A 22,047-nucleotide genomic window follows, 5' to 3' on the forward strand; every position below is an offset into this window, starting at 1 on the left:
CTCTTTTGCCATTTCATTCTTGTCCAAAGCTCGTACAGCCTCACGCAACTCTTTGGAAGCGCCAATGAAATTTGTTCCTCTGTCACTATAAAAACAGGTTGGGTGTCCACGTCTAGCAATAAAGTTGTTTACCGCCATAATACACGAACTAGTGCTAAGTGAGTTGGCAACCTCAATGTGAAGCGCCCGAATTGTAAGGCACGTCAGCAAGACGCCCCAACGTTTTTCAATTTTACGACCCACAATGACTTCGATGGGTCCAAAAAAATCTACACCCACATGAGAAAACGGACTGGTGAATGCTGCCAATCTGGCTTGCGGAAGTTCAGCCATTTCAGGTGGCGCCGGCTTCACATCACGATTTCGACACCATTGACACTTACACCTCATTTTAAGAAGAGTCCGTTTCAATCGTGGGATGCAAAATCTTCTGCGAACTTCATTAGCAACGGTTGCATAGTTTCGGTGATGATACCTTTCATGAAAGTCGGTTAGTACTAGATGTGTGACAGGATGATCATCGGGTAATATAATAGGGTACTTTTCATCTGGAAACAGGAACTTACATTTTGCGGCCCTACTATTCATTCGCAAAAGACCTTCTGGACCCAAGAAGGGGCTCAGCTAACGAATTTTACTAGATTTTGCAACTTGATTTATCCGTTCGCCCTTGTTGTTCGTACTTTGCAACACTCTAAGCTCTTCTCTATAAACCTCTTGCTGCGCCTGTCGGAAATGGTATTCCTGAGCCAAACGAAGCTCGTCACTCGTTGGTGGTCCGATTTGGCCTGGTAGCCCCTTTTTCTTTGCACAAACGTTGTTCACAAAACGCTGCACATACGCTGTAACCTCCACCAAATGTTTCCATCTCGAATAGTTACTCGCCAAAACAACTGGCTCCATATTCATACCGTGGAACAGTACATTTGTCCGGATTTCTTCGTCGGTTGTTTCTCGCAGAAAGTTGCGTTCTGGCCAGCTCTCTTTAGGTGTTTTCAAAAAGGATGGTCCCTGAAACCATCGATCTTCTATCTGCAACTCCACTTGTCCCTTTAGTTTTGTTCCGTCGTCAGCGACGTTCCACTCGGATTTGACCCAATGCCAATCATCGATTTCGGTGGTTTCTAATATTTCGCTTACCCTGGCGGCAACATATGGGCTGTAACGGCGATGGTCGGATCGCAGCCAGCAAAGAACATTGCGGGAATCGCTCCAATAATACCGTTGAGAAATATTGAGGGAAAGTGAATTAGATATATTGTTAGCTAATCTCGCCCCGATTACCGCCGCCTGGAGTTCCGAGCGCGGTGTAGAAAGGTACTTTAAGGGGACTACGCGAGTTTTTGCACTGACTAATGCGCACTCTACCAGCCCATCTTCCTCGACACGCAAAAATGCCACCGCTGCCATACCGTCATTCCCTGCATCAACAAACGTGTGTAGTTCGAACCGTGTGTGGTCTCCGATAGACAACGACCGACGATAACACCGGGGAATTCGAATGTTTTCCAGCTTCGGGAGCAGTTTTATCCAGGTTCTCCAACTTTCCAATTGCTTTCCTGTGATTTGCTCGTCCCATTTTAAACCGATACGCCAAACTTCCTGGAGGGTGACTTTCAAAAGCATTAGAAAATGCGAAATCAGGCCAAGTGGATCAAAAACCGTCATCAAGATCCGAAGCAGCTCTCGCTTGGTTGGAGCTCGTCGTCCATTAAACAACGCCGCGTCGAAACGATCATAGCAAATCTTGAACATGAAACAATCCGTCCTTGTGTTCCACCACATGCCCAAAATTTTCTCCGTCGCCATTTCCGCCATAAAATTCAAATTCTTCTCTTCAGCTGGATTTTCGCTCAATGCTTGCAAGACGGTCGGAGAATTCGAGGTCCAATTCCTGATCTCGAAGCCCCCTTGAGCGTGAATAAATTTAACTGCCTTTGCTAGCTCGATGGCTTCCTTTTCCGTTTCCGTACTAGCAAGCATGTCATCAACGTAATGCTTATTTTGTATGGCCGCGGCTGCTGCGGGATATTGTGTTTCGAATCTCTGGGCATTGTGATTTTTCACAAATTGCGCCGTGGTTGGCGAAGATCGTGCTCCGAAAATCATTACTTCAACGACGAAGGTGCTGGCTTCATCCTGGTCTGCTTTGTCCCGCCAAAGAAAAAGTTGATAGAATTGATCTTCGGGCCTGATTGCAATCTGCAAAAACATCTCGCGAATATCTCCGCAGATAGCGATGCGATATTCTCGAAACTGATAAAGAACTGATATTAACGAACTCATTAAGTCCGGCCCAGTGAGTAACACAGTGTTGAGGCATACTCCATGTACAGAGGCGGCTGCATCCCACACAATTCTAATCTTTCCCGGCTTGTTAGGGTTTAGCACCGGGAAAGTAGGGAGATACCACATCTTTCCCTCTTTTCGGGCGAGTTCTTCTGGCATTACCTTTCGTATGTAACCCTTCGCTTGGTAGTCTGCCAGTTTTTCATTGAAAGCTCGATTTAGCTCGGCATCTTTTGCCAAACGTCTCTGAAGACAATTTAATCTTTGAAGGGCCATCGACCGACTATCTGGCAGATGAATATTGTCGAATCGCCAGAGAAGACCAGTTTCATACTTGTCACCAATAACCTGTGTACGCGATTTCAGCAGTGATATTGCCCTCTCATCATCTTTCGACATCAATGAACTCACCGGTGTCGTAATTCCCAAGCTATCTAGACCAAAGTACTGCTTGACCTCGTGGTGAAGTCGGTCGTCATTCTGCGGGTTGCATGTACAAATGTGATACGTATACTTCCCGTCGACCGACGAGTCCTGGGACGAACAGCCTCCAAAGATCGTCCATCCCAAATGAGTTTTCGCTGCAATGGGTTCACCCTCCTTGCCTTCACGGCAACGGCGAACTAAAGAAACATTGGCATGCTTCAATCCTATTAGGATTCTAGGTCTCACAAGATTATATGATTCGACTGGAACGCCTTTTAGATGCTTGTATTGCTTTCTCAGCTCATCGATGTTCAGGCTCTGTTGTGGCAATTCAAGCGCATTGACGGTACGCACACCGCTCAACTCAAATCTCTTGCCCACCAGTCCTGATATTCCGACGTTAACCTTTTTAGATTTCTCTTCAAATCGATGGGTTCCACCTGTCCATTTTAAACAAAGTGGTTTCGATTCGCCTGGCAACTCCAAGTCGCAAGCAATTTGCTCATCTAGTAATGTCAATTCCGACCCGTCGTCCAAAAAAGCGTAGCAATTCACGTGCTTGTTGTGTAACCGTGGATTACCTCTGGGTCGCCGCAGTTGGTTCCGAACGATACCTAATAAACAAACCAAAAATGTCCCAACCGCAACGGGGTAACTGGTTACACTAGGCTGTAACGAGAATTGCCGTTTCTTGCAACCTAACACAAACTAAGAAGGCCGCGCCTCAACTCTAGTGGTTCCAAATGGCATCCGTTACAGATCGGCTTCGACTTGTTCCTTCGTGATCGTGTTTAACAGAGCCCACTTAAGCGCCAACACAATCTGAGGGATTGTGATGTGGACCTGCAAGTTCTTGCCTACCCGGTTAGCTCACTCAGGGCGGGTCGCATCGATCTCTAACTCCCAACCAAAATCATGAACCAGAGACGAAACGCGAAAAATCCAATCAGCTTCAAACAGTGAGTTACCTACTCAGGATGAAACTTGCATATTAATCTTCGTTCACAAACAAAACGCTAAGTTAGCTTCTAATCCCATACTGTGTATTCTATCAATCACTTCCATTAATGATCTTAATTGTATATTCAATATTCTTGTTTCAATTTAACTTAATGCGCGCTTACATGTACTTAAAAATATAGAGCTCTGACCTTAATAATGTTGGCGACCTAGGTGCCTACGATGTCCACTGCTACTTCTGCTTCAAGACCGGAATGCTCCGGTACACGGTACCGCCGGTTGACGGTGAATGGTAGTTATCGAAAACCGCATAAGCAGGCGGGCGGTTGTAACGTGAATCTACGACGCGATGTCGTAACGATGAACAAAAACGGACGGTGAATCGCACACCAAATTTATCGGTCGAGAACAGCATAACATGTACACCGGATGCTGGTGTTAACGATCGCCACGCGGAAGCGAACGGATCATTCCACCGCGATCGTCGATGAAGTTATCTACCCGACGCACGTGGTTCTGGAGGGTAACCACCGCACAAAGCGATACCGAATTATCCACCGGTATTTTTGATGGGATCTGCTTAACCCGTCCCTTCGATGCACGTGGTGTCAAGGTGTAACCACCGTATGGAACGACACCGTACCCGATGAACGATCGATGCGAGAATTAGAGTTGTCCAAATCCTGCATAAAAACCTTCGTTCGAAGGTTTTACCTTCAAACGACACAACTCGCTTAGTACTACGTAACAAAATTAGTCGCATATTACTTTTACCTGTGCAATATAAACTTCTCAACTTGATTGGCAGAAATCTTGCAAGTCGTATTAACGGTTTGAAGCTTTCAGTCCTTGTAGAACAATACATTCAGTTAATTATCTAAACACATTTTATAAACCAGTAAACTTACTGAAAATGCGATATTACTAACTCGCGTGCCAATCACTCCTTAAATAAATTAAAATCTTCGATACTTTTCTTCGCTGCACGGTAGGTTTAAGTATTCACTTTAACTAAATTTTCGATCACTTTAGCTCTAAGAATTTTGCTTTAGAGTTTCTTTACTTTGCGACTGCCTAGCTCGACGACTAATTTGCAAGAGGCCTGATGATCTTCCCTTGAGGTCTCTTGACGGTCAAAATGTTAACAAAAGCACTACGTGGCCAGACAAGTGGCATCTTCTGATTGGGTATCAATTTGACCATACTGTTCATGTTTTTGGAGAGCTAGAGAGCTGATAACTTAAGTACAGAATCACGTTCTTTATTCGAACAGTCGCTGTTGATGCTGGTTCGTTTCCAAGCTAAAATTTGAGAGCTCGCTAACGCTACTTTAGCTTGAGCTATTTGCCAGAACCGTTACATTATACCCCCTTCGTGCTATTGGAAATTTTAATAAAATTTATCAAAATTTTATTAAAATTTCCAGCGATTTTTGGGCTATTTATTACGCTTGCTTTAGAACCAACTGCCTGTACATTAAAGGACTAATTAGCATACCTTATACCACTACAATCATTAACCGACAAATCTATTTTGTGCGTCGCGAAAAACTGATTTCCTATTTGTAGGTTACTTTGATTTATATACACTTTTTTAAAGAATTTAGCACTTAAGTTTTACTACGATATGGGACGAATTAAATGTACTCCGATAATGATCGGATCGATCTTCTCTTGAATTCGCGTATTGGGTTTAATTAATTTTATTGACGAGACGGTATTAATTTGTATAAACTCCAATGTTGATTGGAACTTTATTTCTTTTGTCTAGGGCGACATTAGGAATATAATTCACACCGGCGATACGAAACGGTATATAACCCCAAAGAAATTTGGGTACTTTCATTTTTTTCTGATTGGCCTTATTGCCAATTACTCGCGACGATACTGGATTTATCCAAATATGTTTGGAACTGATAGATACTTTCTCGCGAAGACGCATTTTTCTACCGATTTAAATCGCGTTTCTTTTAGCATACGAAGCATGCCAAATCGATCGCGACGAACTGCTCACGGAAACTGTCTCAATTACACGAATTTTGCGTATACGCACGTCCTATACCTATACCACTACTACTTCGCTGTTCGAAACCGTGGTTTCAGATAAACTGTCTATCTTTTTTCATGTTCGAAACCGTGGTATCAGATACGCTGTCTATTATTTTATTCCGACTTAAAGTTCCTATTCTACCGTCTAAATGGACCTTACTATTAACTAAGGGTTATTGATTACTACGAATGTAATCACCAAACATGCTATGCATTAAACGTGTATTTTTACAATTGATTTCTTCCTTGCGATTCAAATTTATCTTTTGCTGCTCTCTTAACTGTTGTCTCTACTGCATTTCGAAAGAATATCGAAACGTATATTTTGCCACTTGGGCCGCGGGATTTGTAAGACTATTACTAGTGCTGCCAATCGTCGCCGTCGACAGTACACAAACTTTCGTGCGAAAAAAGTACACGAACTTTCGTGCGAAAAAAGTTGATTGAACTCGACATAAACAAAGCGTTATTAACCAGTAAGTACAAAATTTCTTTTTTTTGTTATAGGTACTTTAGCTTTTAGATGTTCTTGTTTTACAATTTTTTCAATTTTGACGAGTGGAAAACTCCAATAATCTTTTTAGATTTTGGATCTTTCAGCTCGTAACAATTGGTTCCTACTTTTTTGTGTACGATTGCCTCGCTATATCTCGGTGCAAGTTTAGCAGTGAAATCTTTGCTTTTATCGGACAGGTAGAAGTTTTTCTTCAACACGGTTTCACCCTCGGAAAACTCTACGCTGCGTTTTGATCGTAAGTTATGATTGCTGGAGTATCGATCATATGCACGTTTTAAATTAATCCTCACTGCTTCATATAAGTGTTTGATGTCTTCTGATAGTTTTGGGAGCTCGAACAGGTTTAGCTCGACATTTGTTTCTCTAATACGAGTGTATTCGTCTCCGGAGCTGATCATATTTTTCCCGAAATTAACAAAATACGGCGAGTATCCTGTGGAATCATGTACGGCATTTCGAATGGCACAGGCTATGTGCTGGATTCCTTGGTCCCAATCTTTTTGTGATTTATCCATTAGTGAGGCGCGGATAGCGGATGTAATTACTCGGTTAGCTCGTTCTGTTGGGTTAGGGGCAGGATGGTACGATGCCAGACTCCAATGCTGCACATTGTATTTACCGAGGAATTTTTCAAATTCTTTCGCCTTGAATTGGGGACCGTTATCGGAAATTAATATCGCTGGTACTCCAAATAGTAGAAAAATGTTGTTTTCCAAAAAACTGATTACTGCTGAGGTTTTAGCTTGTCGCATTACCTGTACCAGGGTAAACTTAGAAAAAAAAAACTGTCACTACTAGTACCCAAGCGTTTCCCGAACGAGACCGAGTATAAGGTCCCAAAAAATCAATGGATATCATCTCCCAAGGACGGCTGCACATCTTCGGCTTGCCGCATGGTCGATTAGGGTTTATGTTGTCTGTTTTTGATCGTTTGCATATCACGCACGATTTGCAAAAGCGCATGGTGTCGGCGCTCATTCTAGGCCAATAATATCGTTGCGCTACTGCGTGATAGGTTTTTTCAAATCCCAAATGTGCTGAGTTGTGAATTGTTTTGATGATTTCGAATCTTTCGCTAGCTCTAGGAATGTATTTCCAGCGGAAAGAAGGATCATCTGCTTTCGATGCATTTGTGACGAATCGGTATATTCTGTCGTCGACTATTTTATAGTCTTTGTGCTTCTCGGGGTGTTTGACGATTTGTTCTTTTAGCCCTTCGTACGGTACATCGGGTAAGTTTGTTTGAATCGAGTATATTGCTCTCGATAACGCATCTGCGCAAACGTTGTCTTTCCCTTTTCTGTATTTAAATTCGATATCATATCCCTGTGTCTTCATTGCCCACCGTGCTATGCGGGGACTTTTGCTATTTATCGACATGGATTTGAGGAAGGTAAGACTCATGGCATCTGTTATCACCGCAAATTTTGTCGCTTCGACGTAATGTCTAAAATGTTCAATCGCCATTAGCATTGCAAGACATTCGCGTTCTGTCGCGCTGTATTTGCGTTGCGTCGATGATAACTTTTTTGAGAAATAAGCTATGCATTTTCGCTCGCCGTTGATTTCTTGTGTCAACACTGCCCCTACTGCCAAGTCGGAGCAGTCTGTTTCGATAGCAAATGGCAATGAGAAGTCCGGGTTGGACAATATCGGTGGTGCAGTCATAACTGCTTTCAATTTACGCAGAGCTTCATCGGCTTGTTCTGTCCATCGGAATTTACCTTTGCTTTTCTTGAGGGTGTCCGAAATAGGTGAAACTATATCACTATAGTTTTTGATGAATCTCTGATAAAAGCCTGCTAAGCCCAAGACTCTCCGCACTTCCTTTATTGTTTTGGGAGTGGGATAGTTGAGTATCGGGTCAATTTTCGAACTGTCTGTGGAGATTCCCTCTTCACTTAGTACGTACCCTAAATATTTAACAGTTTTCTGGCAAAATTTGGACTTTTCGACACTAATCGTTAGATTAGCTGATCGTAAGCGATCTGCCACGCTTTTTAACAACCTGATATGCTCATCTAACGTACTTGATGTGACGATTATGTCATCCAGGTATACAAATACCTTTGGCTGAAGATCGAATTTTAATACTTTGTTCATCAGTCTACACAATGTTGCGCCACTGTTTAGCAGCCCGAAAGGCATCGTTTTGTATCGGAAAAGACCTTTCGTAGTTCTAAACGCGGTATAGTCTCGGCATGAAGGGTTTAACAATACCTGATGATAGGCGTCCTTAAGGTCGATAATAGAAAAATATTTTGATTTTTGTAAACGTTCCAGAATGTTAACCATGTTTGGGAATGGGTATTCGTCCCTTTTAGTTATTTGATTGAGTCGCCTTGCATCCAAACACAATCTCCAGTTGCCGTTAGGTTTACGTACCGGGAGCAGCGGGTTAATAAATTCGCTACTTGCTTCTTCGATTGCATCCATTTGCAGTAAACGCTCTATTTCTCTGTCAACTTCCTGTTCGACCTTCGGCGAATATTTATATGACGGTATCTTTTTGGGTTTCGCATCAGCGACCAGTTCGATTGAGTGTTCAATGAAGGCTGTTCTTCCTATTTTTCCATTGTATGACCTTGGGAATTTGTTAATAACTCTTACTAATTTTGATTTTTCCAGCGGTGTTAGCTCGTGTTCCGTACAAATGGATTCCACCGTAACTACTTCATCTGTCGGGTTTTCTAGGAACGGAATATCTATGCTGTCGTCGATTACTGGTAACTCTGGTACTGGGTGTCTATTATCGATTGAAATGCTGAATGCTAGTCCTGCTTCTGCTCGTGTGAGATCCCCTATTGCCTCCGACGGTAATATTGGTACCAGTGATGGCCCGCCTATTGCAGGTCGTATATTAAACGCGGTCCAAAAATCATACCCGCATATGAGGTCCTTTTCCACTTCCGGAATTACCACCGTGGGAATTACCTTCGTCGTATTATTGAATGTGTATGGTATGTTTACCACACCGAGGCACTTTAGATTGTCGCCGTTTGCGGTATGAGCTTTTACATTTATACTTTGGATTTTTAGATTTAACCGCTGGATCAAATCCAGGGAGCTTATGACAGAAATACTAGCGCCAGAGTCCAGTAAGCCGATGACTTCTGTTTGCAAAATGTGGATTTTTATATGTGGACAGGTAAGTTGATTTAAGTTTACTATGAAAATTTGGTTGAAATATTCATACCCAGGGATGTCATTGTGCGAATTAGAAGAGCCTAAATCCCTGCTAGGTTCTTCTGACCTTCGTTTTTTTCTTGCTGTTGCTTTCCGTGATCGTTGGGGCAATCTGTTTTTGTGACATTCGGTTCGCCACAGGCATAGCAATAAATTTTTCTTGGTGTTTGGCAGAATCTCGCTATGTGGCCTGGTTTCCTGCAATTCCAACAGCGTATTGCTGCTCTGTTGTTTTCCATTAGTATGTTCTGAGTTGAGGAATGATTTCTTGCTGGTCCCAAACTATTTGATCTGCTATCTCGCTTGGGTTGGCGGTTTTGATTGATTTGTCGCTGGTCGCCAATGGCGTTGATCTCTGCTTCATTTATTTCTTCCCGTTCCTGTTCTTCCAACGGTTCCAAATCGATTTGGTTGACTGTTTGAGTATGTGATCTCATATTATTACTGAAGAGATTGGGCTCTAGTGCATCGAATTGGTAGCAATAATCGGCTAACTCGTTGATTGACGTCACTGGAATTAAAGCTAGTCGCCTCCTATACGATAATTTTGTATTCTCGAATACTATTTTGAGCTTTTGTTGAGGGCTCATTTCCTGTGTCAAGCTTTGGAATAAACGCTCCATATCCGCTAGATACGCACTAAATCTCTCGTTTGACCGTTGCTTACGCTCTTTCAGTTCGTCTTCCGTAGCCCTATCTTTATTTGGGTTCTCGAAACTCATCTTCAAGTGATGGACTAAGTGGTTCCAGGTTAGAAATTTTTCCCAGTATGTGAAATACCATTTCCTAGCTTCGCCTGTGAAGAAAATATACGCTCGTTGCAGTAATTCTTCTTCGCTGACTCGATTTGCTCTGGCTAAGATAGTAATTTGTCTAATAAACTCTGCTACCGTTAAAGATTTTGGCCCAATTTCTCCGCTAAAATAAATTTGCCATTTTTCCATTTTTGTACGCCAGTGAGGCTCGCTTACATATTGTTGATTCCGTGGTAGGGAAGGTTCTGGCAGGTTTAATCCAGTAGTGTTGATACCGACATTGCGTGTTGGGAGCCCATTGTGGAGATCTCGGTTAAGTGTTGACATGTTTGGTGTCGGGTAATTTGCCCATTCTTCCATACAGGTTTTTACTGCCTCCTTGACGGTATTCGCGATGAAGATCTTGAGGTCTTCTGATAAAGTGGCTGACGTCTGATGCAAATCAGGTGCGACAGACACTGCTCTCGGGATGGTGTTGTTAATGCTGTTTAGCAATACATGTTTTGAGCTTAATAACTGGTTGTCTAGATTGATGCTGCCTAACGATGTAAGGCCTAACCTACCAGGGGATGAAGCCATAATCGGTATATCTTGGGGAGTATTAGGTGTACTATGTATCTTTTGACCGGACATTTGATTTGAAGAATTCGGTTGATAAACTGGTGCTAACGGGTTCAAGTTAGCTGTTTCAATTGATTGTCTGACATTTTGGGGACTTTGTTGAACAGCAGTGGTAAGATTACTACCTGTATTAAAGTAGGTTTCAAACATCGCTTGTATGTATTCTACTAGTGATTGCTTTAGCCGCGTGTCTGACGATTGTGCGCGCAAAATTCGATTTCTGAGACTAATTAATCTTGAATGCAAACGCGACGTAATGCGGTTTCCTAATGCTGATTCGAGTGATTTTAATTTTTGCCAAATTAACGTTTTTTCTTGCTCTAACGTGATTGAAGTAGTGTATAACCGTGGGTTTTTTCGGTCTTCATTTAGCACAGATCGTAACTCGCGACGTTTGTTTTCAAGCGTATTCGCTATAGATTTACCGCGTATATTCAGTTCGTAGTCGACTTCGTCCTCATCTAAATCATCTGCATGATAATTATACATATTTTCAGGCATTGTTAATGCTAATGTAGTGTATATAATCAATTTAGTGTAATACAAAAATTAGAGTAGCTTCACTTATAGGTAAATTGCATTAATTATAAGTATTCAGTATAAGGCTATAAAAATACCATTTAGACTGCAATCATAATTTGATTATTCGTAACTAAAAATTCGCTTGAGTCCTTTAACGTTGGGCGCCAATAATGTAACCGTGGATTACCTCTGGGTCGCCGCAGTTGGTTCCGAACGATACCTAATAAACAAACCAAAAATGTCCCAACCGCAACGGGGTAACTGGTTACACTAGGCTGTAACGAGAATTGCCGTTTCTTGCAACCTAACACAAACTAAGAAGGCCGCGCCTCAACTCTAGTGGTTCCAAATGGCATCCGTTACAGATCGGCTTCGACTTGTTCCTTCGTGATCGTGTTTAACAGAGCCCACTTAAGCGCCAACACAATCTGAGGGATTGTGATGTGGACCTGCAAGTTCTTGCCTACCCGGTTAGCTCACTCAGGGCGGGTCGCATCGATCTCTAACTCCCAACCAAAATCATGAACCAGAGACGAAACGCGAAAAATCCAATCAGCTTCAAACAGTGAGTTACCTACTCAGGATGAAACTTGCATATTAATCTTCGTTCACAAACAAAACGCTAAGTTAGCTTCTAATCCCATACTGTGTATTCTATCAATCACTTCCATTAATGATCTTAATTGTATATTCAATATTCTTGTTTCAATTTAACTTAATGCGCGCTTACATGTACTTAAAAATATAGAGCTCTGACCTTAATAATGTTGGCGACCTAGGTGCCTACGATGTCCACTGCTACTTCTGCTTCAAGACCGGAATGCTCCGGTACACGGTACCGCCGGTTGACGGTGAATGGTAGTTATCGAAAACCGCATAAGCAGGCGGGCGGTTGTAACGTGAATCTACGACGCGATGTCGTAACGATGAACAAAAACGGACGGTGAATCGCACACCAAATTTATCGGTCGAGAACAGCATAACATGTACACCGGATGCTGGTGTTAACGATCGCCACGCGGAAGCGAACGGATCATTCCACCGCGATCGTCGATGAAGTTATCTACCCGACGCACGTGGTTCTGGAGGGTAACCACCGCACAAAGCGATACCGAATTATCCACCGGTATTTTTGATGGGATCTGCTTAACCCGTCCCTTCGATGCACGTGGTGTCAAGGTGTAACCACCGTACGGAACGACACCGTACCCGATGAACGATCGATGCGAGAATTAGAGTTGTCCAAATCCTGCATAAAAACCTTCGTTCGAAGGTTTTACCTTCAAACGACACAACTCGCTTAGTACTACGTAACAAAATTAGTCGCATATTACTTTTACCTGTGCAATATAAACTTCTCAACTTGATTGGCAGAAATCTTGCAAGTCGTATTAACGGTTTGGAGCTTTCAGTCCTTGTAGAACAATACATTCAGTTAATTATCTAAACACATTTTATAAACCAGTAAACTTACTGAAAATGCGATATTACTAACTCGCGTGCCAATCACTCCTTAAATAAATTAAAATCTTCGATACTTTTCTTCGCTGCACGGTAGGTTTAAGTATTCACTTTAACTAAATTTTCGATCACTTTAGCTCTAAGAATTTTGCTTTAGAGTTTCTTTACTTTGCGACTGCCTAGCTCGACGACTAATTTGCAAGAGGCCTGATGATCTTCCCTCGAGGTCTCTTGACGGTCAAAATGTTAACAAAAGCACTACGTGGCCAGACAAGTGGCATCTTCTGATTGGGTATCAATTTGACCATACTGTTCATGTTTTTGGAGAGCTAGAGAGCTGATAACTTAAGTACAGAATCACGTTCTTTATTCGAACAGTCGCTGTTGATGCTGGTTCGTTTCCAAGCTAAAATTTGAGAGCTCGCTAACGCTACTTTAGCTTGAGCTATTTGCCAGAACCGTTACAGTTGGGCCCAAACAATGTGACCGGCAAATAGCGGAACAATTCTAAGGCTGTCTCCATCTGGTGAGTATTAACACTACGCTCCTCGTTCGACCTCGTTTGACTCCTACTTGCGTATGCCTCACTTGGAACTGCGAGATTCTTATGTAAGAGAGAATTGTGCTTGAACGTACACCCGTCAACGCCACAAGCTTTACTATTACAGTTTCCTCCGTGCTGTCGTAGACACCTGCGGCATATTCTAAATTCACGAACTGCAGCCCATCTGGCTTCATACGAGAGACCAAGAAAACGCTTACATTTGGCGGCACTTGAACAGCTTCCTTTGCAAATCTGACAACATTTGACCGTCATCGCACTGAATTTTTCACTAAACTGATTAGTATTGCCTGTTCGATCGTGTGCAGTTTGCTGTCCCAATGATTCTGCATGAGTGTTGATGAAAGCTTTACCTTGTCGCCTTCCGCGTGTGTCTTGCCCATAGCAGTGCGGTTTGCGAGGATCAGCAACAATGCTTGCGTCTTCCGCAATAGAATATATCCAATCCGAAAATGCAACGAGATTAGATTTTTTCAGTGTCTTACTATGCCTGGCCCAATCTAACTTTATCGCAGGAGGAAGTTTGCTAATAAGGTCCTGCATTAGCGTTACATCACGCATATACTCTTTACGCCCACAAGCATCAATGGTAGAACGTAAATTCTGTACAGCGAGAGCGTAATCTACCAGCCGTTCAATCGAGTCTGATCTAACTGGTGCCATATTCAGGTTTTTTTCCCGCAACGTACTGATGATCATATGAGGCTGGCCGAATCGGAGCTTCAACACACTTATTGCTTTTGCCACTGTTGACGGATGCATTAGAAAGCTCCGCACTGTTGTAAAAGCTTCATCCTTCAGACAGTTACGGAGACGAATCATATTTTCCTCGTCTCGATAGCCGCACATCGTCGTCGTACTCTCGTAAGTCGATATGAACATTGGCCATTCGTCGGGATTACCTCCGAATCTGGGAAGATCGCACGATACTACCTGCCGTGCAGCTATCTGCTCTCGGCTCAGAGTGACATTCATTCGAGAGTGTTGCTTCTCTCGCCGCGATTGTAATTTAACGGGAGTTGATTGCCGCTTTGGGATAAAGGGTTCATCCTGATCGTCACCGCTGTCTGTGTCGTCGTCGCTTTGCTCACCTTCGGATTCGGAATACTCGTCAGAGTCGCTGTCGCTTTCAAGGTGCGCATCAGATCCGGCAGCTTCATCAGTGTTGGCTATTTCTTCCATCAGTTCGAACTTTTTGACCAACAATTCCCGTTTTCGTTTCATCTCTTCAAGCATCAGTTTCTCTTCAGCATGCACTTTCTGCAACTGCATTTTCAAAGCTTGCGATCTGCTCAGAGAGTCTGACCCCACAGATTTGGATTTGGTTGATTTATTCACCTTCTCGTTTCCCGCCAATTTTTCATCGGTGCTGTTTTGTGATTTCTCCCGTTCAACTTGCTGATTTTGCTGGTGGTCCTTGGAGGTCGAATTCTTCACCATCTTTTTTGGTTTTACAGTCTTCGATTTCTTCGCACCTGCTATTGATGAATTTATCTTCTTCACTGCGCTTCTGGCGTTTTTCCGAGACGGTTTCTTTTTCTGGTGATTTGTTTCCGCGGTTTCGCATTTCGTACAAATCCAGTCGTAGAACTCAATGTCTTCAGTTACGTTAGCACATTCGAAATGATACCAATTCTTACAATAGTCGCATTGGACCATCCGGCTATTGTCGGCGTTTTGACATAAATCACAACTTTGCTCCTCCATGAGAGCGAGCTTTCGAGATTTTTTCGGTGATTTGGGAACGTTAACTACAGCAGATTTCGCTGCACCAGCGGCAGTTTTGCTAGATGTAGGAGTAATAGATTCGGTCGGCTCGGACATCGTCTCCAAGTAAACGATATTAAAAGATGTTACTTTTAGATGCCAGAGAAGAAAGAGGACGTTCCGAGATTTTTAATATAGGTTATATTTTAATATCCTGCGATAATAGAAAATGTTCAGATGCCAGTAGCGTACAATTTTGTTTGTCACTTACGTTTAGTCGATCCTCTCGAGGTATTTCCTTCCCTGACTTCTATCTCTAAACAGAGCTGCTGAGGCTAAGAAAAAGGTATCCTTTCGTAAGTAAAACACGTTTTTAATTAGCACTGATATCTTTACCTTTTGTCTGACTCGTAGGTTATGACAATTTTAGGTTAACTAGACTTTAATATTTAATTTCAGTTTTCAATCTAGGGTAGAATATTTAATTAGTATTAAGTAGCTCTAAGATTTAACGACAATATCCATACTTCACTATAATTAAACTCCTTTCCATACAATTATTGCTAATTTAGTGTAGTATTTAGAAAAATTTAGTATAAAAGAAAAGCACTGCGTGTTCCACGAATGACACTCGATTCTGAGGATTCTTATTCTTATTTTAATAGCTTATCGCCGCTTATCATGACAGCATTTCGCCTCACACGCATTAAGCTTATCTAGATATCGAGGAGCGATCTAATCCCGAGGGGCTTTGACACAGAATTTTCCCAGAACCCGGCAGTTCTGGGAAAAGCGAGAGTTTTCCTCAGAACTAGCGATATATGCACGACTTAGGTCACTTATACGTAGATTGCTCCGGTTTAAGGAATTTACCAAACATGAAATTTTCCTGAATGTTGGCCCACTAGTAGGTGAACATTCGCTCGTACTCAGAATTTTCCCAGAACCCGGCAGTTCTGGGAAAAGCAAGAGTTTTCCTCAGAACTAGCGATATATGCACGACTTAGGTCACTTGTACGTAGATTGCTCCGGTTTAAGGAATTTACCAAACATGAAATTTTCCTGAATGTTGGCCCACTAGTAGGTGAACATTCGCTCGTACTCAGAATTTTCCCAGAACCCGGCAGTTCTGGGAAAAGCAAGAGTTTTCCTCAGAACTAGCGATATATGCACGACTTAGGTCACTTGTACGTAGATTGCTCCGGTTTAAGGAATTTACCAAACATGAAATTTTCCTGAATGTTGGCCCACTAGTAGGTGAACATTCGCTCGTACTCAGAATTTTCCCAGAACCCGGCAGTTCTGGGAAAAGCAAGAGTTTTCCTCAGAACTAGCGATATATGCACGACTTAGGTCACTTGTACGTAGATTTCTCCGGTTTAAGGAATTTACCAAACATGAAATTTTCCTGAATGTTAGCCCACTAGTAGGTGAACATTCGCTCGTACTCAGAATTTTCCCAGAATCCGGCAGTTCTGGGAAAAGCAAGAGTTTTCCTCAGAACTAGCGATATATGCACGACTTAGGTCACTTGTACGTAGATTGCTCCGGTGTAAGGAATTTACCAAACATGAAATTTTCCTGAATGTTGGCCCACTAGTAGGTGAACATTCGCTCGTACTCAGAATTTTCCCAGAACCCGGCAGTTCTGGGAAAAGCAAGAGTTTTCCTCAGAACTAGCGATACATGCATGACTTAGGTCACTTGTACGTAGATTGCTCCGGTTTAAGGAATTTACCAAACATGAAATTTTCCTGAATGTTAGCCCACTAGTAGGTGAACATTCGCTCGTACTCAGAATTTTCCCAGAACCCGGCAGTTCTGGGAAAAGCAAGAGTTTTCCTCAGAACTAGCGATATATGCACGACTTAGGTCACTTGTACGTAGATTGCTCCGGTTTAAGGAATTTACCAAACATGAAATTTTCCTGAATGTTGGCCCACTAGTAGGTGAACATTCGCTCGTACTCAGAATTTTCCCAGAACCCGGCAGTTCTGGGAAAAGCAAGAGTTTTCCTCAGAACTAGCGATATATGCACGACTTAGGTCACTTGTACGTAGATTGCTCCGGTTTAAGGAATTTACCAAACATGAAATTTTCCTGAATGTTGGCCCACTAGTAGGTGAACATTCGCTCGTACTCAGAATTTTCCCAGAACCCGGCAGTTCTGGGAAAAGCAAGAGTTTTCCTCAGAACTAGCGATATATGCACGACTTAGGTCACTTGTACGTAGATTGCTCCGGTTTAAGGAATTTACCAAACATGAAATTTTCCTGAATGTTAGCCCACTAGTAGGTGAACATTCGCTCGTACTCAGAATTTTCCCAGAACCCGGCAGTTCTGGGAAAAGCAAGAGTTTTCCTCAGAACTAGCGATACATGCATGACTTAGGTCACTTGTACGTAGATTGCTCCGGTTTAAGGAATTTACCAAACATGAAATTTTCCTGAATGTTGGCCCACTAGTAGGTGAACATTCGCTCGTACTCAGAATTTTCCCAGAACCCGGCAGTTCTGGGAAAAGCGAGAGTTTACCACAGAACTAGCGATATATGCACGACTTAGGTCACTTATACGTAGATTGCTCCGGTTTAAGGAATTTACCAAACATGAAATTTTCCTGAATGTTGGCCCACTAGTAGGTGAACATTCACTCGTACTCAGAATTTCCCCAGAACCCGGCAGTTCTGGGAAAAGCAAGAGTTTTCCTCAGAACTAGCGATACATGCATGACTTAGGTCACTTGTATGTAGATTGCTCTGGTGTAACGAATTTACCAAACATGAAATTTTCCTGAATGTTAGCCCACTAGTAGGTGAACATTCGCTCGTACTCAGAATTTTCCCAGAACCCGGCAGTTCTGGGAAAAGCAAGAGTTTTCCTCAGAACTAGCGATATATGCACGACTTAGGTCACTTGTACGTAGATTGCACCGGTTTAAGGAATTTACCAAACATGAAATTTTCCTGAATGTTAGCCCACTAGTAGGTGAACATTCGCTCGTACTCAGAATTTTCCCAGAACCCGGCAGTTCTGGGAAAAGCGAGAGTTTTCCTCAGAACTAGCGATTTATGCACGACTTAGGTCACTTGTACGTAGATTGCTCCGGTTTAAGGAATTTACCAAACATGAAATTTTCCTGAATGTTAGCCCACTAGTAGGTGAACATTCGCTCGTACTCAGAATTTCCCCAGAACCCGGCAGTTCTGGGAAAAGCAAGAGTTTTCCTCAGAACTAGCGATATATGCACGACTTAGGTCACTTGTACGTAGATTGCTCCGGTTTAAGGAATTTACCAAACATGAAATTTTCCTGAATGTTGGCCCACTAATAAGTGAACATTCGCTCGTACTCAGAATTTTCCCAGAACCCGGCAGTTCTGGGAAAAGCAAGAGTTTTCCTCAGAACTAGCGATGTATGCACGACTTAGGTTACTTGTACGTAGATTGCTCCGGTTTAAGGAATTTACCAAACATGAAATTTTCCTGAATGTTGGCCCACTAGTAGGTGAACATTCGCTCGTACTCAGAATTTTCCCAGAACCCGGCAGTTCTGGGAAAAGCAAGAGTTTTCCTCAGAACTAGCGATATATGCACGACTTAGGTCACTTGTACGTAGATTGCTCCGGTTTAAGGAATTTACCAAACATGAAATTTTCCTGAATGTTAGCCCACTAGTAGGTGAACATTCGCTCGTACTCAGAATTTTCCCAGAACCCGGCAGTTCTGGGAAAAGCAAGAGTTTTCCTCAGAACTAGCGATATATGCACGACTTAGGTCACTTGTACGTAGATTGCTCCGGTTTAAGGAATTTACCAAACATGAAATTTTCCTGAATGTTGGCCCACTAGTAGGTGAACATTCGCTCGTACACAGAATTTTCCCAGAACCCGGCAGTTCTGGGAAAAGCAAGAGTTTTCCTCAGAACTAGCGATATATGCACGACTTAGGTCACTTGTACGTAGATTGCTCCGGTTTAAGGAATTTACCAAACATGAAATTTTCCTGAATGTTGGCACACTAGTAGGTGAACATTCGCTCGTACTCAGAATTTTCCCAGAACCCGGCAGTTCTGGGAAAAGCAAGAGTTTTCCTCAGAACTAGCGATACATGCATGACTTAGGTCACTTGTACGTAGATTGCTCCGGTTTAAGGAATTTACCAAACATGAAATTTTCCTGAATGTTAGCCCACTAGTAGGTGAACATTCGCTCGTACTCAGAATTTTCCCAGAACCCGGCAGTTCTGGGAAAAGCAAGAGTTTTCCTCAGAACTAGCGATATATGCACGACTTAGGTCACTTGTACGTAGATTGCTCCGGTTTAAGGAATTTACCAAACATGAAATTTTCCTGAATGTTGGCCCACTAGTAGGTGAACATTCGCTCGTACTCAGAATTTTCCCAGAACCCGGCAGTTCTGGGAAAAGCAAGAGTTTTCCTCAGAACTAGCGATATATGCACGACTTAGGTCACTTGTACGTAGATTGCTCCGGTTTAAGGAATTTACCAAACATGAAATTTTCCTGAATGTTGGCCCACTAGTAGGTGAACATTCGCTCGTACTCAGAATTTTCCCAGAACCCGGCAGTTCTGGGAAAAGCAAGAGTTTTCCTCAGAACTAGCGATATATGCACGACTTAGGTCACTTGTACGTAGATTGCTCCGGTTTAAGGAATTTACCAAACATGAAATTTTCCTGAATGTTAGCCCACTAGTAGGTGAACATTCGCTCGTACTCAGAATTTTCCCAGAACCCGGCAGTTCTGGGAAAAGCAAGAGTTTTCCTCAGAACTAGCGATACATGCATGACTTAGGTCACTTGTACGTAGATTGCTCCGGTTTAAGGAATTTACCAAACATGAAATTTTCCTGAATGTTGGCCCACTAGTAGGTGAACATTCGCTCGTACTCAGAATTTTCCCAGAACCCGGCAGTTCTGGGAAAAGCGAGAGTTTACCACAGAACTAGCGATATATGCACGACTTAGGTCACTTATACGTAGATTGCTCCGGTTTAAGGAATTTACCAAACATGAAATTTTCCTGAATGTTGGCCCACTAGTAGGTGAACATTCACTCGTACTCAGAATTTCCCCAGAACCCGGCAGTTCTGGGAAAAGCAAGAGTTTTCCTCAGAACTAGCGATACATGCATGACTTAGGTCACTTGTATGTAGATTGCTCTGGTGTAACGAATTTACCAAACATGAAATTTTCCTGAATGTTAGCCCACTAGTAGGTGAACATTCGCTCGTACTCAGAATTTTCCCAGAACCCGGCAGTTCTGGGAAAAGCAAGAGTTTTCCTCAGAACTAGCGATATATGCACGTCTTAGGTCACTTGTACGTAGATTGCACCGGTTTAAGGAATTTACCAAACATGAAATTTTCCTGAATGTTAGCCCACTAGTAGGTGAACATTCGCTCGTACTCAGAATTTTCCCAGAACCCGGCAGTTCTGGGAAAAGCGAGAGTTTTCCTCAGAACTAGCGATTTATGCACGACTTAGGTCACTTGTACGTAGATTGCTCCGGTTTAAGGAATTTACCAAACATGAAATTTTCCTGAATGTTAGCCCACTAGTAGGTGAACATTCGCTCGTACTCAGAATTTCCCCAGAACCCGGCAGTTCTGGGAAAAGCAAGAGTTTTCCTCAGAACTAGCGATATATGCACGACTTAGGTCACTTGTACGTAGATTGCTCCGGTTTAAGGAATTTACCAAACATGAAATTTTCCTGAATGTTAGCCCACTAGTAGGTGAACATTCGCTCGTACTCAGAATTTTCCCAGAACCCGGCAGTTCTGGGAAAAGCAAGAGTTTTCCTCAGAACTAGCGATATATGCACGACTTAGGTCACTTGTACGTAGATTGCTCCGGTTTAAGGAATTTACCAAACATGAAATTTTCCTGAATGTTGGCCCACTAGTAGGTGAACATTCGCTCGTACACAGAATTTTCCCAGAACCCGGCAGTTCTGGGAAAAGCAAGAGTTTTCCTCAGAACTAGCGATATATGCACGACTTAGGTCACTTGTACGTAGATTGCTCCGGTTTAAGGAATTTACCAAACATGAAATTTTCCTGAATGTTGGCACACTAGTAGGTGAACATTCGCTCGTACTCAGAATTTTCCCAGAACCCGGCAGTTCTGGGAAAAGCAAGAGTTTTCCTCAGAACTAGCGATATATGCACGACTTAGGTCACTTGTACGTAGATTGCTCCGGTTTAAGGAATTTACCAAACATGAAATATGTTAGCCCACTAGTAGGTGAACATTGGCTCGTACTCAGAATTTTCCCAGAACCCGGCAGTTCTGGGAAAAGCAAGAGTTTTCCGCAGAACTAGCGATATATGCACGACTTAGGTCACTTATACGTAGATTGCTCCGGTTTAAGGATATTACCAAACATGAAATTTTCCTGAATGTTGGCCCACTAGTAGGTGAACATTCGCTCGTACTCAGAATTTTCCCAGAACCCGGCAGTTCTGGGAAAAGCAAGAGTTTTCCTCAGAACTAGCGATATATGCACGACTTAGGTCACTTGTACGTAGATTGCTCCGGTTGAAGGAATTTACCAAACATGAAATTTTCCTGAATGTTAGCCCACTAGTAGGTGAACATTCGCTCGTACTCAGAATTTTCCCAGAACCCGGCAGTTCTGGGAAAAGCGAGAGTTTTCCTCAGAACTAGCGATATATACACGACTTAGGTCACTTATACGTAGATTACTCCGGTTTAAGGAATTTACCAAACATGAAATTTTCCTGAATGTTGGCCCACTAGTAGGTGAACATTCGCTCGTACTCAGAATTTTCCCAGAACCCGGCAGTTCTGGGAAAAGCGAGAGTTTTCCTCAGAACTAGCGATATATGCACGACTTAGGTCACTTGTACGTAGATTGCTCCAGTGAAATTTTCCTGAATGTTGGCCCACTAGTAGGTGAACATTCGCTCGTACTCAGAATTTTCCCAGAACCCGGCAGTTCTGGGAAAAG

General features: G+C 42.6%; 1 protein-coding gene across 1 annotated transcript; it reads right to left on the reverse strand.

The window, feature by feature from the left end:
* Positions 1–624: 624 nt before the first annotated feature.
* LOC128740083 (uncharacterized) lies at positions 625–15,171 on the reverse strand. The gene is made up of 2 exons (XM_053835594.1): positions 13,422–15,171; positions 625–3,329 (listed from the first exon to the last, which is right to left on the reverse strand). The coding sequence occupies exons 1-2, from the start codon at positions 15,169–15,171 to the stop codon at positions 625–627; spliced, it is 4,455 nt and encodes a 1,484-aa protein (XP_053691569.1).
* Between the last annotated feature and the right edge of the window lie 6,876 nt (positions 15,172–22,047).

Source organism: Sabethes cyaneus, chromosome 3 (assembly GCF_943734655.1).
Source record: "Sabethes cyaneus chromosome 3, idSabCyanKW18_F2, whole genome shotgun sequence".
Classification (NCBI taxonomy): Eukaryota; Metazoa; Arthropoda; class Insecta; order Diptera; family Culicidae; genus Sabethes; species Sabethes cyaneus.